General features: G+C 38.1%; 1 protein-coding gene across 1 annotated transcript; it reads left to right on the top strand.

Moving 5' to 3' along the window:
- The first annotated feature begins 3,388 nt into the window (after window positions 1–3,388).
- Window positions 3,389–13,568, top strand: hacl1 (2-hydroxyacyl-CoA lyase 1). Its single transcript, XM_084726513.1, has 17 exons — window positions 3,389–3,618; window positions 4,437–4,541; window positions 4,655–4,695; window positions 4,855–4,935; window positions 5,535–5,607; window positions 5,683–5,760; window positions 5,894–5,988; window positions 6,091–6,203; window positions 6,316–6,451; window positions 7,565–7,670; window positions 7,849–7,932; window positions 8,064–8,165; window positions 8,305–8,459; window positions 9,511–9,672; window positions 9,760–9,867; window positions 9,985–10,171; window positions 13,206–13,568. The coding sequence occupies exons 1-17, from the start codon at window positions 3,568–3,570 to the stop codon at window positions 13,236–13,238; spliced, it is 1,710 nt and encodes a 569-aa protein (XP_084582639.1). The 5' UTR covers window positions 3,389–3,567; the 3' UTR covers window positions 13,239–13,568.
- Window positions 13,569–14,930: the final 1,362 nt, after the last annotated feature.

The following is a 14,930-nucleotide window of genomic DNA, read 5'->3' on the forward strand; positions in this document are numbered from 1 at the left end:
TTGTTTGATATGGGCAGTTAGCTCTAAAAGGTTTGTCTTTTTGTTTATGAATTTGAATTGTGAATATAAAATTTGATTTAAAAAAAAGCTAAAGTAATTATATAGAACTGTAAGCAGAGATTCCTGTCATATTCAGTGAAGCAAAACAAAACATTTTCCAAAGAAATATAAAGTGAAGGGATATTATCACCAATAAATCATGACAGTTTACTCCACAATTGTTTTGCATGTTTGTTTTTCCTCCTTTATTTCAAACTGTCGTCACATACGTCGTCAGCACCAGCATCATCACACAAAAAGAGATGAATCAATGAAAATACAAACTGGCAAGATCAGATGGAAAAAGGCAATGAAACTAAGACAACGCTAACATAAAATAAATAAAGTAAAAAAATAAATAAATAAATAAAAACAAAAGAAACACAAGTGTCACGGAAAATTCACGTTTTTGTTGTGAGAGGAAACAATCATCATTTTTGTAAATTTACATTTATGAACGTGGCATTTGCCTAAAAGCAAAATTCGATAATAAGGAAAAATGCACTGACACCTTCTTCACTATATTCATAACAACCATCATTATTGGGTGTGAATGCTGAAAGCATTCAAACCCTTTGTTCTTCTACTACCAAAATTCTTTATTTTTTTTATTATTATTATTTTTCCGCCGCGTTTTTCAAAGTCCTGTAACTTCAGCATACTTCAACCGATTCAAACCGTTCAAATTTCAATTTATTCAGATTTATTATGACACGATTGGAAACCTCTTCAATTTTCCGTAACATTCAAATTTTCCGAAATATTCCACGTTAAAATTCCCATCCCTATTAAATCCCATTCAAAAAAAGCTTTGTAACGCTTCTTCTTCCACAAATTTCAACCGATTCAAACCATTTCAAGTCACGACGTTCATCTGAATTTTTGCGACAACCGAATGTATATTTGAAGCCGTCACGTTCAATACTTTCCGAGATATTCCAGGCTTTTTCCGAACGGCGTTCCCATTGAAAATGAATTACGGAATCTTCAGAAATCTTAAAATTTCACCTTTTTTCAAATGTTGACTACCAATTCATACTTTGAGCTAGAAACTCCATTCAAACTGGAAAATATTCAACATTTCGCTGACTTTTTATATTTGTTTCAACTTCTTAATCCCATTCAAACTTTAAAAATTATTCACCGTTTTCTGAAATTTGGTTATAATGGAAGTCAATGAGAAAATCCTTCAAACTCGCTCGACTTCACCCTGTCGCCATGGATTCATACATTCACGTAGAAACTCCATTCCAACTCTCAAACGCTAACAATCACGTGGACTTTCAGTGACTAATTCAGATTTTCGATATCTCTTTTAGTTTTTCCACAGCAGCATTTTAAAAAATATGAAATTTTCATCTCTTCTCAGACTTTATAATGGGTGTGTATTGCATGCGGTCGTTAGAGCTAGAGTGGGTGATGTCATCGCTAGAGTGGAGAGCGGCTACAAAATCATCCAGAAATTTTCGCTTTAACTCACCGCTACGGCCACACCGTTCACTCTACATACACAAATTTTACATCATTTTGTAGGAAAAGCCGTGCCGGCCGCAGAGGTGTGACCGCCGAAGCCAACGGACAAACGGTTTGGGCTGAGCGGGGTCTGAAAGGGCGCCAAGTCGAACCGGCTGCCCCATTCGCTCCCATGTTAAGCGAGAGCCCAACATTTCTGGAAGAAAGCAGATGATCCCTGTTTTTTCCATCGCCCTACCAGCCTCATTTTTCACACTACAGAAATAAAATTTGCACCATCGCGTTCGCCATCTCGTCCTCTCGCTCACCGTATCCCGTTTTTAGCTCTAGCAATTACGGTTGTTTGTTAAACGGCTGGAGTTTGAGTGGTACGTTTTCTCAATTTTTGCCTTTGTTTGGAGTATTTGAAATTGAATGTCTGGTTGCTTGCAGGCAATTGGCTGATTTAATCAACAGCAGTTAGGCTGAAATTGACCAATCGCCTGTGTGTTACAGAACATTCAAATTTGAATACTAAGAGGACCTGAGTTCTTAAAACCTCATGCAGAGCCAATTAGACTTGAAGCAGCTCAAGGTTTGAAATGACTAACAGTTTAAAAAGACCGTCTGTCTATCTCTGTCTGCCACTCTCCATACCTGTCTGTCTCTCTGTCTGTCTAGAACTGAATGTGCTGTTGCTCATAGGCAATTGGCTGATTTAATCAACAGCCGTTAGGCTGAAATCGACCAATCACCTGCGTGTTACAGAACATTCAAATTTGAATACTGTGAGGACCTGAGTGAAAACCTCATGCTGAGACAATTGCACCTGAAGCAGTTCCAGGTTTGAAATGACTAACAGTTTAAAAAGACTGTTCGTCTATCTCTGTCTCTCTGTCTCTGTCTGCCTAGAATTGAATGTGCTGTTGCTCACAGGCGATTGGCTGATTTAACCAACAGCAGTTAGGTCCTCTCAGTATTCAAATTTGAATGTTCTGTAACACACAGGTGATTGGTCAATTTCACCAGCCTGAGTTCTTAGCAGTTAAAACCTCATAGAGAGACAATTACACCTGAAGCAGGTCAAGGTGTTTGAAATTATCAGTTTAAAAAGTCTGTCTGTCTGTCTCTCTCTGTTGCTCTGCATGTCTGTCTGTGTCTCTCTGTCTGTCTGTGTCTTTCTGTGTCCACCTTGGACATTTTAGACTGCAGTTTTTTTTTACTGGTCAATAAATTCAAAGTTTCAGTTGCTTCATGTAAAATTGTTACCTTTCTTTCTTCAGATTTAGTTCTTTCATCTTTCTAACAAACATTCAAAATTTTCTACATAATTCTAACATTATTGGATTTTCATATCAGCTGTTCAGCGTGGCTTTGGCTTTTTAACTAATATTCAAATATTCTACATAATTCAAATATTCATTTATTGTCAGCGCAGCTATTCAGAGTAGTTTCAGTGTTTAAAAAAAAAAATCAAATATTATACTAAATTCAAATATTAATTTATTTTCATGCCAGGTATTCAGTGTGGCGTGAGCCTTTCTTCAAACATTCAAACATTTCACATAATTCAAACTTTCTTATATCATTCACGCAGCTATTCAGTTTGGCATCAGCCTTTCTACATACATTCAAACATTCAAATCATTCAAAACTTTCTTGTATTCAAGGCAGCATTGCAGTTTGGCTTCAGCTTGAAGCATTCACACCCGCAATTTCTTCAGAAATTGCTTTTCTAGTTATTATTGTTATTGTTGTTGTTATTATTATTATTATTATTATTATTATTATTATTATTATTATTATTATTATTATTATCATTATTATTATACAATCACAAATCTGTTATGGTGAGGTCACACGTAATTTCCCCCGTGATTGGCTTACAACCCGGAAGTCATAGTAAAGAGGCGGGTTCAGGACTGAGGATGGTGTTTGTAACTATCTGCTTCTGAAAAGTCAATAATTTGTTCGTGTAGCTGATAGTTGCAACAGTTTATGACAGTTTGTCCTCACTTGTAGCTCTGCAGGGACACAACGGTGTAACAGTTCATAGCTAACAGCCTGTGAAGAGACATGGACGAAGTGACAGGAGCTCAGCTCGTTGCTGAGTCTCTAAAGGCTCAGGTAAGAGCGTTTAAATAAAACGAAGATTTAAGAAGTGTGCTAACTCAGAAGTTAACTAACCAGCTGTGTCTGTACTGAAATGAAACAACGTTACATGACATCGGCTGCAGAAAGTGTGTCAAAGTTCAAGTGTTGCGCGGCCAAGTTTAACTTTTAAAGGGACAGTTTAACTCAGAATTAAAAATGCGTATTTGTTACCTGTCCTGCGGTTTATGGATTTGTGTGAGTTGCCAAGTTTTGAAGATATCGGCCATAGAGATGTCTGCCTTCTCTCGAATATGAATGGGATTATTCAGTTTGTATTGCTCAAAGCGCCAACAAATACATTTGCAATGTTTGTTTGTTTGTTTGTTTGTTTTTTCCCAGAAATCATGACATGGTCACGAGATAATCTGCAAACTTTGTTGTAAGCATTTTCATGTAGGAACTGTTTTCTTTCTATAGTATAAAGAAAGTAGTTTCTACATGAAACTGCCTAGAGAAATATGGGGGTGAAGTGTCCCTTTAATACAGTAACATGCAGTTGTTAAAACCTGTCTTTTTCAGGGTCAGTTTGCTAAAAGTGTAATCTGCAACATATTCCTTAAAAAAATAGTGTATAGACTCATATCACATAATCTCTTACAGTCATCCCTTATGACCCACTAGAGGTGTGTGATGGTGGTTCTCTCTGCAGGGGCCCTTATATTTATTTATTTATTTATTATTTTGCTGTGCTCAGGACATTTCACCAAACCAAAACGTCCTGGTGCATTTACAAATAGCTCAGACAAATCCTCCTGACTCTACCTTTAAAGAGAAGTTTCTCTCCCCTGCAGAAAGTGGAGTACATGTTTGGAATAGTTGGTGTTCCTGTCATTGAAGTGGCCATGGCTGCTCAGGCTGCAGGGATCAAATATGTGGGAATGCGCAATGAACAAGCGGTAAAACTATTATCATTATTATTATTCTGCTGCACTGCTGTTAATCAGCACTTATACGTAACAACAGGATTGCAGTGATATTTTGATATTTAATACATTCTGTCACACAACAGGCATGCTATGCAGCGTCTGCCATAGGATACCTCACTGGAAGGTAAGACTTTGTGTAACTGAACAGAAACAGAATAATGTGAGCAGCTGGTGTGTGTGTGTGTGTGTGTGTGTGTGTGTGTGTGTGTGTGTGTGTGTGTGTGTGTGTGTGTGTCAGGTTGTATCTCACATGTTGCTGTCTCCTGTGGTTATTTGTATCCAGACCAGGTGCCTGTCTGGTGGTGTCTGGACCGGGACTCATTCATGCTCTGGGTGGAATGGCCAATGCTAACATGAACTGCTGGTACGACTCAACACACTGATGCTGCTTTTATGCAGCTGGCAGTGTGTATATACAGTGTAAACGTTAAGGAAGAGAATTAGGGCCAGGCATAAGGAAAAACTTTTTTTTTTTAATGCTGAATTTCTAGAAAAGTTGAAAAGTCAAGAAAAAAAGCTGAAATTTCAATATTAGTGCCAGGCAAAAGAAAATAGGAGAAAGATTGATGTTTTATTTATTTTTGCACTTTTGGGGGAACAAATAAGTCAAAATGTTGAGGATGATGTTGAAATACGATTTCAAGAGTAAAGTCAAAATGGTATTTCAACTTTATTCTTAACATTTCAACTTGTTCTCAACATTTGTCAACAATGTTTTCAACATTTTGACTTTATTCTTAAACTTCCGACTTTACTCTCAACATTTTAACTTTATTGTCAAAATGAAAAGTGATTCTTCCTCTACTCTCGCAAGATTTGGATGTGTTGTTTCTTCACTGTGCACTTAGGGACCAAAAACACCTGGTTAGGGAAATAACGAGACTTATTAAATCGATCACTCTCACAAGATCTTTTACAGATCTGGGGTTCCTTTCTAAACATGTGCATGTTTCCTTTGTACAGGCCGGTTGTTGTTATTGGAGGGTCCTCGGATCGAAACCAGGAAACAGCAGGAGCCTTTCAGGAGTTTCCTCAGGTAATGCACACCTTCTTGCAGATTTTTATCTGTTGATGCTTCATTTAATTGACATACTTGTTAATCTATTGCTAGGTGGAAGCATGTCGCCTTTATAGCAAATTCTCCGCTAGACCCAGCAGTCTGGAAGCCATCCCCTCAGTGGTAGAGAAGGTACTGTAACAGTTTATTGTTCCATTATCTGCCTCATCCTTGTTAGATAGGCTATATTACATATAAAAAGATATTTTGTATAATTTGACGACATTAACACAAATGTGATTTTAATGTGTCTGTTTGCTCTCAGGCAGTTCGCACGAGCATGTTTGGGCGTCCAGGTGCTTGTTATGTGGATATTGCAGGGGACATGGTTAATGCTAAAGTGGACAGGAGCAAAGTCAGGTTTGTTGTCATTTTTGTTGTTACTTTCATTTTTTTTATGCATAATCTAGTACAGCTGTGTTTCTAGGTGTGTAGACAGTGAAAGAAGTGTTTCCCCTGCAGAGTTGTGTCCTGCTGTCCAGCACCACCAGTGAGTTTGGCTGACCACAGTGCAATCACTGAAGCCATCTTTGTCTTGAAAACAGCAAAAAGACCCTTAGTCATCATTGGCAAAGGTAACAGTAAATGAAACATTAAATGAAAATTAAACCCTACATTCCCTCCATCATCAGTCACAATAGCTCATTAAATAAGTCACAATGATGTGAGTGTTGTTGTGCCCAACAGGAGCAGCCTATGGCCGAGCAGAAACTGCTGCGAGGGAGTTTGTGGAAATGAGCGGCCTACCATTTCTGCCCACCCCCATGGGGAAGGGTGTTATACCTGATGATCACCCCAACTGTGTGGCTGCTGCCCGCTCGAGGTCAGCCTCCCTTTAACTATAAATATGTGCAGGAATCAAAAAGTATAAATTAATTTAGCCAGTATTTTCATACTCATCCTTTTTATGAAACATCATGAACCTCAATAACGCATGAATGGATGTTTATCATAGAACATCTCTTTATAATATGCACTTTATTACATCGTTTATATGATGTAAATACTCTACAGGTTTTCAGAAGTCCATGTAAACATTTTGGCTAATATTTTAAAGTGGAAATAGACAACTTTTTGGCTGTAACTTATCATTATGAAGTAAATGTTAATTGCAGTGTAATGAATAGAAGAACTAATAGAATAATGACACCATCTGCATGCGCATTTTTCCCCTTGAGCTTTGCTCTTCATATGTCTGCCACCAGGCCTGATTTTTCCAGTGAAATTTATGTCTACATTATAGACTAAATTGTTAAGCAAATTCATGGTTTTCCTCCTAATGTTTTCTTCTGATAGTACTCCACCTTCCGCCCTGATGGCATCCCTTATAGTACTTACATGTTTGTGTGAAGCAAAAGGCGAATGTAACTCAAAATACATTATTACTTTGCAATGCATATAATTACAGTAACTTTCAGTTTACATCTTCACTGAACATAATTCTTGCTTTTCTCTTATTTCCATAATGGTGTTGATCATTTCTGCACAGAGGTAGGCTCTGAGAAAACGGAAAGTGACCCAGTGTTGTATACGGTTGCATCAGTGGCACAAAGAATAATACCACTTGGAAATGTGAGGGGGAGAGCTGAAAAGTTGTCTGTTTCACTTTAAAATAAAATCTACATATTTCAACAAATTTTAGACTTTCTAAACGGTAATCTGTGCTTCTGTGTCAACTTTTTAAAATTGCTGCTACTTCACTGTGTCTGAGTGGCAAAGAATAAGAGGTGCCTATTTGAAGACAGACATCAATTTAACAGTGTAAATCTGTGCTGCAGTTGATGTAGGGTCATATCTAATACTGTTTATTCTATATCTACACTAAATGTTTGTGTTCAGTTAAGTTTTGTGTGTTCAGTTTGTTTTGGTTTTTTCCCCTGTCGTTTTCACTCGACATTGCCTCATCTCCTCCTCCTCCATTGTTTTTGTTACTAAGAGCTCTTCTCCAAGCTGATGTTGTGCTTCTGCTTGGAGCCAGACTGAACTGGATGCTGCATTTTGGTCTGCCACCAAGATTTGACCCTGATGTCAAGATCATCCAGGTATATTAACGACCAAACTACGTGACTTTTTTTTTCTAGGTTGTCAAAGGCAACATTGAATTCTCACTAATCAATGTTAAGAATACCTCACTGGCACTAATTTCAGCATTGGTGGAAATACTTTAAGAATGTGACATCACCGCTGTAGTAACATAACAAAATTGTTTTGAGTATGCAGGTTGACCTTTGTGCTGAGGAGATGGGAAACAATGTGAGGCCTGCTGCTGCTCTCCTGGGAGACATCAATGCTATTGTCACTCAGGTACACGCAAGTCAGTTACCACACACACTCACGTGTTTTTGATTGTCACAATATCCTGATGTGAATTAAAAATGTACTATAAGACATCAGTTCCTGTTTGTCTTTGATTCATTGTTTGTTTGTTTTTCCAGCTGCTGGCGTGCATCAATAAGGATGGCTGGAAATATTCCACTGACACAGAGTGGTGGAGCACACTGAAGGACAAAGTTGCTGCTAATGCAAAAATATCAAAGGTGGGTTTAGGATGACATTTTACTGTATGTGGTTACTCAAACTGCTTATCAGTATGGTCCGTACTGATTTAAATAATTTAATATTAGTATGAATGTAATTTGCATTTTCACCAGTTTTTTGCCCTTCTTCTATTCACAGGCACTCGCTCTTCAGTCAACAGTGCCCATGAACTACTACACAGTGTTTCATCACGTTGCTCAGCTCCTGCCACAGGACTGCATCATTGTCAGCGAGGGTGCAAACACAATGGACATAGGACGCACTATGTTGAACAACTACTTACCTCGACACAGGTAAGGCAATCTCATCGAAGCAGAGCTTCTAGGAGCACCTCTCAATTGTGTTAAGTGTTATGTTTTCAAACACAACTGTACACAAAAATGCACATTCTATATGTGGTCTATTAGAACGAAGAACAAGCCCAGGAGCTTGAGCTAACAGACGGTGATAATGCAGGGGGCCAGAGTAACACGTAAGAGTTTCACGTCCAAATCAAAATGTCATTGCATACAAATTGAAGAGTATCCCTTTAAGGAAAATGACATGCAGCTAATTAATGATTTAGGTTTCTCATGTATATTTTCATGCCTGTCCCTAAATTCTCTCCTGACTCTGCCTGGAGCAGACAGAAATGGTATATTGTAGGCATCTGTCATTTTAGGGGAATTATGTCCTTCCTGTGGAAATATTCAAATGATTCTTTACAAAGATTTGTGTCAAAGGCTTTCAGAGGTGAATAATCACAGAGCCTGAGGTATAATCAAGTTAGGGATATGTGAATAATGAGAAAACACAGAAATATGTAATAATAAATAAATGGAAAAAAAACACTACTTTGAGTGAAAACCTTGAGGTTTTAATAATATATATATAAAAAAACTCGAGCCACTAAATTATCCTTGACCAGCAGAAGTATGTTCAAGCCTGCAAACTAAATACAGACTCATTCAGTATCAGCCAGTTGTTCCACCTCCTGCAAAGTAGCAATCCTTTCATTCAGAAAATGGAAAATTTTGTAAACAGTTATGCTTGCAGATAAAAGCAGGTGTTTCATCTAATGTTGCGTCTCAAGCCCCCACTCCCAGCCTAACCTCATGCCTCCTCCATGTCTGATGAAGAACTATAAACCTTCAGGGAGCTGTAAACCTTTTTACATGATGAGATACACTTTTATTCCTCATGAGCAGTTTATTCAAAACACAGCAAATATGCATTTTACAGTAAAACACGTTATAAAGATCCACTGGTGACAAATTGTTTAACAGTATTTTGCTAAAATAAGCTTTAAAGTATCTGTGTATTTTAGTACATTGTTTAGCTAATGCTAATCCTGATGATGTACAGGCTGGATGCTGGTACATTTGGAACAATGGGAGTTGGCCTTGGTTTTGCTATAGCAGCAGCCGCTATGGAGAAGAGCAAGAGTGACAAAGGCCAAAGGATCATCTGTGTGGAGGGAGACAGTGCCTTTGGATTTTCTGGCATGGAGGTTGAAACCATGTGCAGGTGGGTTGGTTGCCTCACTTTGTACACAATATATACTCTCCAAATCCCCATTGTTTCTTAATTCTACCATGTCTCTGTTTTTTACAGGTATAATCTACCTGTGGTCATCATTGTGGTTAATAATAATGGTATTTACAGTGGAGTGGATCCTGAGACATGGAAAGAAATGGCAAAAATGGGAGATCTGACCTCCATGTGAGTCACACATTACAGAGCAAATCATTATAATGCGTTCACTGTGATAATGGTTTCTTACATGTAATCAGAAGTGATGTAATGGAAGGTGTCTTACATCGTCATGTTGCTTGTCAGAGCCCCACCTGTGACCCTCCTTCCTGAGGCACGCTATGATGAGGTCATGACAGCATTTGGGGGTCGGGGGTTCCTGGTGAGGACGGTGGAGGAGCTACGCAGTGCTTTACAGCTCAGCCTGAGTGACTGGGAGAAACCGAGTCTCCTAAATGTGCTCATTGATCCGTCCTCCGACAGAAAACAGCAGGTAACTATCATAAGTCAGGAATACAAGTGTTTAGAGTCATGTCAGTCATTCTGAGAAGTACAGGTCAGAATGAAAGAATCCACTGCAGTTTTATTGTGAGGTTGGAGTTGTTTGTTCTTCTAAAAACAGAATCCAATAAAATACCATGAACAAAAGCATAATGAAAAAACACACAAGTAGAAAGCAGACAAATAAAGTGGTGGTTAAATGTAAAATTAATAAAACAATAAAAACAGATTATTAGCAATAAACAGCAAGGACTTAAGTAAAAGCATGTTTTAAAAAGTGTGATTTTTAAAAGAGATTTAAAAGAGGACAAAGATGTGGCTTGCCTGATCTCCTCCAGCAGGTAATTACAGAGCGACAGGGCCCTAATATCAAAGGCCTGGTCATCCAGTTGTTTTTAATCTGGATCTTTGGAGTCTCTAAAAGGGACCCACAGAGGGATTTCAGCCTACACTTGGGCTCATAAGGAATCCATGTTTATGTCAGTCCCATCAGTGCCTTAAAGGCGATAATTGAAATCTCAAAATCAATTCTAAATCGCAGAGGCAGTAAAATGAAGCTAAAACTGGGGTTCTGTGTACTCTTTCTGGGAATTCAGAGGAGGAGTCTAGCAGCATATTTTTTAATTAACAGAAGTCTGGAAAGATTGTGTTTACTAAGCATGAGTAGAGTGATTTACAGTAATCTAAACAGGGTGTGATGAGGATCTTGGAGATTCTTCATAATAATAAAATAAGACTGGAAATAACACAGATAGTGCAAAGTTAAAACTTAAAACCGCTGTGTATATACACATAAGTTGCTTAAGTGTAAACATAATTGCTGTGCAAACATTGCAACACTTTGTAAATGCACAGCATGAATCCTGTGGAAGTGCCATGCCCCCTGCTGGCTGAGGATGTAATTGATGCAGCAACAACACTTTTCTGCTGCTTAAAACACAGTTTTTATATCAGTATGTTCAGAGCACCGATCCAGGGTCTTGGGATTTATCTGGCAGCAAAGATGAGATTTGCACAGTTAATTAGGTCTTCATTCACGAGAAAGCATGGCACCTCCACAGGATAAATGTTGTCTTTGCCATTTGGATTAATGGCCTGTAGCTTCACAATAAATGTTCATGGCTGAATCCAAATGTCTTTTTCACACAGATGACATGTGGAGGGCCTAAGTCTGCCCAAACCCACAACTTGTGCAAACTTTTTGCGGACTGTCAGTGAGTCTGGACTAAAAGGTCAAGAACCTGGCATTAGCCATAACGATTGAGATCTTAAGTCTCGTCTCATACCACATTTCATCCCCTTGGGGCCCAGCTCCCTTGCAGACATGGGGTGATGACAGTGAACACTTCAAACACGTGACAGAATATATGTCCAAAGGCTGCAAGTTCAGATTCAGCCCCGTTTCACTTTTACCACAGAAAAGAGATGGACAATGACTTGAATGACATCGACAGTCTCTGGGCCTGATTAAGAGCGGCAACGGATTGGTTCATTATTAGCAGAGAGCAACAAACAGCTCAGTGTTTATTCAACTCTCATCTCATCCTTGTAAGGCTACGTGATTGACAAGCCTCACTGAACAGTAATCCATACACTCCAGGTGCACCACAGAACTGTTGTATTCCACTCACAATCCCTCCACCTCACACCAACCTGACCTTTCTATTTCAGAGGCCCCATAATTAGAAAGCAAGGCCCTCTGTGTTTATGTTGAATGTATCCATGCAACCCTTCGCTGACATGTTTGAAGGTTGTATTGAGGCCTGTATCCATGGTGCTGAGCTCCATGGTGGCCAGCAGAAAGACTTGTCCCCTAGTTTGAGGTGTGCTGCCCTCATTGTTTGCCCCCCGACTGTTATCTATGTAGACAATTAAGGGGTAACTTTGGTATTTTTCAACCTGGACCCTATTTTCCCATGTTTTTGTGTCTAGGTGACTGATGAAGACAACGATTTTTGATATTGTTCCAGCATTGAGGGAGCTAGCAGACACAAAACTACAGAAGATACAACTTAATTCTTAAAGGCAATTGACATACATCCACTAAAAGTTCTTGTTTTGCCACTGACAGGCTCAGATTGCCATTCTGTTTGACAAGATCACAGAAAGGATTCCTAGAGAGAGAGAGAGCTTTTTTAAAAGAGTTAAAAAGGCATTTTGTTTAGCAAAGAACAGCTGTTTTGTTGATCTCACCAAGCTAACCAGACTCACTTTGCAGAAATGGTAGTTTTATCATTGTCATCATCATCTTCATTCATACTCTACAAAAAACTTTACAAATTAAAATTTACCAAGATCTTGGCTTGTCTTTCCACTGTTCCAGCAATCTCCAACTCAGTTTTTGTCTAAATAAACCCTTAATTTTCTGGGGTTAGATATGAAAATGTCAGGAGTGGACCAAGAAGAAGGATGATGCAGAATATTTTCACATCTAACTGTGAATTAAGGGTTTATTATGACCAAACCAGAGGTGGTGATTGTTTGAACAGTGTAAAGACAAACCAAGGTGTTTTTGCAGAGTTTTATTTTGTTTCTGTATAGTTTGAATGAAGTGTGTTTTTAAAATGATAACACTGCGATTTCTGTAAAGGTGGTTGGGATGGGACCAGGTGTCAGCTGCCATTTCTGGCCATGTGTAGTTCACTTATTGATACTCAAGACTAGCCATCGACAAAATTTAGAGGAAAAGGCGCCATAGATGTAGGCTATGATGCACATTTTAGTTGGCGAAATATACTTTTTTTTTTTATTTGGACACAAAAAACCCATAATAATATTAGGCTGAGAAATACTTGCTTCTAACTATGCATCCACATATGTATCATGGCTGCCTTGCATATCCTGCATATATGCAGGTCCTGAGAAATTGACGTTACGCCTACACATGCAAGCAGACAGTGTAAGGTGAGGGTTCAGGTTGAAAAATGCTTATTTTGTCTTTTTGACTACTTGTCTGGCACAACTCAGTTTTTGAGCTCTATCATCTAAGGAGGTCTAATATAATGCTGTCCTCTCTGTGTGTGCAGGACTTCCCTTGGCTCACACGCTCCAACTTATAGACTGAAAGAAGGATCTGCTTCTTTATCTGTCCAGAAACATCAGAACAGAAGTGACGGTTTTCCTCGGGAAACTCCAAGTGGGAAAATATGAAGTTGTTTCTGTTTTTTGTGATTGTTTCCATGAAATAATTTAATGTTTTTTTTATTGATTTGTACTACACAGTAGTTTTAAAATTAACAAAATAATTAATGCAAGAAAATATTTTCATATATACAATGAACATTATTTGTCTTTTATGTCAAATCAATGTTTTTTTCATATTAAATCTATTAGGTAATTACTATGAACATAACATGCAGTGTACAGTTCAATAAACTGTTAAAATGCTGTGGAAGTGTGGAAATATCATTTTATAGTCAACTTTTGCTAAAAAAAAGCAGCTCTTTCCAGATTAATCCAGTTTGCAGAGGTACATGCATAAATTTACACCCTCCTTTGAATTCACACCTTGCCAGGAACATTTTTAACAAGTGGACAGATCCTCCCTACAAGCAATGACAATCTTACACAATATTTACATATATTTATTTTAATTTGGAAAAGATTAGAAAAAATGAATGAGTGAGTATGATTTTTAATTTTTATTAGATTAAAGCTGTAGTAGGCAATTTGAACATACACAATGAAAAACCTACTGCTTCATGTAACTCTGCAAAGTCCCTCCTACCAAATGATGCACCAAAGATGCAGATGCGTTGGTCCAGTTTTTAAAAACTGAATACAAAATATGTGTGTGTGGGAGTGCCCTTGACACATTTTTTTAAAGAAACCATATAAATAACGGTCCCATGTGTAAGATTTATAGGGCTTTTTTGGCAGAACATGTCAGAAATGGAATATGATATTCATAAATATGTTTTCATTAATGTATAATCACCTTAAAAAATAAGGACTGTGGTGTTTTCTGTACCATAGACTGAGGTGTTTATATCTAAAGAGGGAACAGGTCCTCTGCCACAGAGGTCACCATGTTGCACTGCCATGTATCTACAGTAGCCCAGAGTGGACAAACCAAACACTGGCTCTAGATATGGTCTTTTGTGTTTTGCACAAGTTTCATGGTCACTGTAGGTTCTCATATATGCTTGAAGGTAGAAAATGACAAAAGGTGTTTGCAAGCTCATTGTTAGATGCCACTAAATCCTACATACTTCTCCTTTAAATATTGTTCGGGGTATGCAATGGTCAAAATTAATTATTTCAACCAGAATTATAATGAAATGATATTCCCTACGTCATCTTTATTAATATATATCAAGATGCATGACATAATACTCACTTATCTGTTGCAGACCTAAATTACGATTTTTCACTTGTGTTCGTGTAATCGAAACAAAATATAGACACAATTTTCACATCAGTATTGTCGAAGTGTTATTGAGAAGTGATGTTGCCTGCGTTTCCAGGCTGCTGTATTTTATAGCTCTCACATCCCCCAGAGAGCCTCTTCAGAAATGCAGACACTTAATTTTGTGGGACAGACTAGGCAATAAAACCAATCTGGTTTGGACCAAATAGACACCACAATGCACAGGAGGGATGCTTATTGTACCACATAAAAAAGATGTACTAATGAACACAGACAAACAGAAGACTGGTAGACTTATGAGAGTTGTCTCAGGGTGCACAGATGACACCTTCATAAAGAATCCTGTTTGACTTTCTTGCAGAAAAGCCCACCGTGAGTTGTT

This window comes from Lutjanus erythropterus, chromosome 9 (genome assembly GCF_056507025.1).
Source record: "Lutjanus erythropterus isolate fLutEry1 chromosome 9, fLutEry1.hap2, whole genome shotgun sequence".
Classification (NCBI taxonomy): domain Eukaryota; kingdom Metazoa; phylum Chordata; class Actinopteri; order Lutjaniformes; family Lutjanidae; genus Lutjanus; species Lutjanus erythropterus.

Bases quoted from the DNA above. Each gene is read 5' to 3' on its own strand.
- hacl1 (XM_084726513.1), top strand. From the start codon at position 3,568: ATGGACGAAGTGACAGGAGCTCAGCTCGTTGCTGAGTCTCTAAAGGCT. The intron at 5,989-6,090 runs GTTTGTTGTCAT...TTTCCCCTGCAG, and splicing joins GTGGACAGGAGCAAAGTCAG to AGTTGTGTCCTGCTGTCCAG. The intron at 7,933-8,063 runs GTACACGCAAGT...TTGTTTTTCCAG, and splicing joins TCAATGCTATTGTCACTCAG to CTGCTGGCGTGCATCAATAA.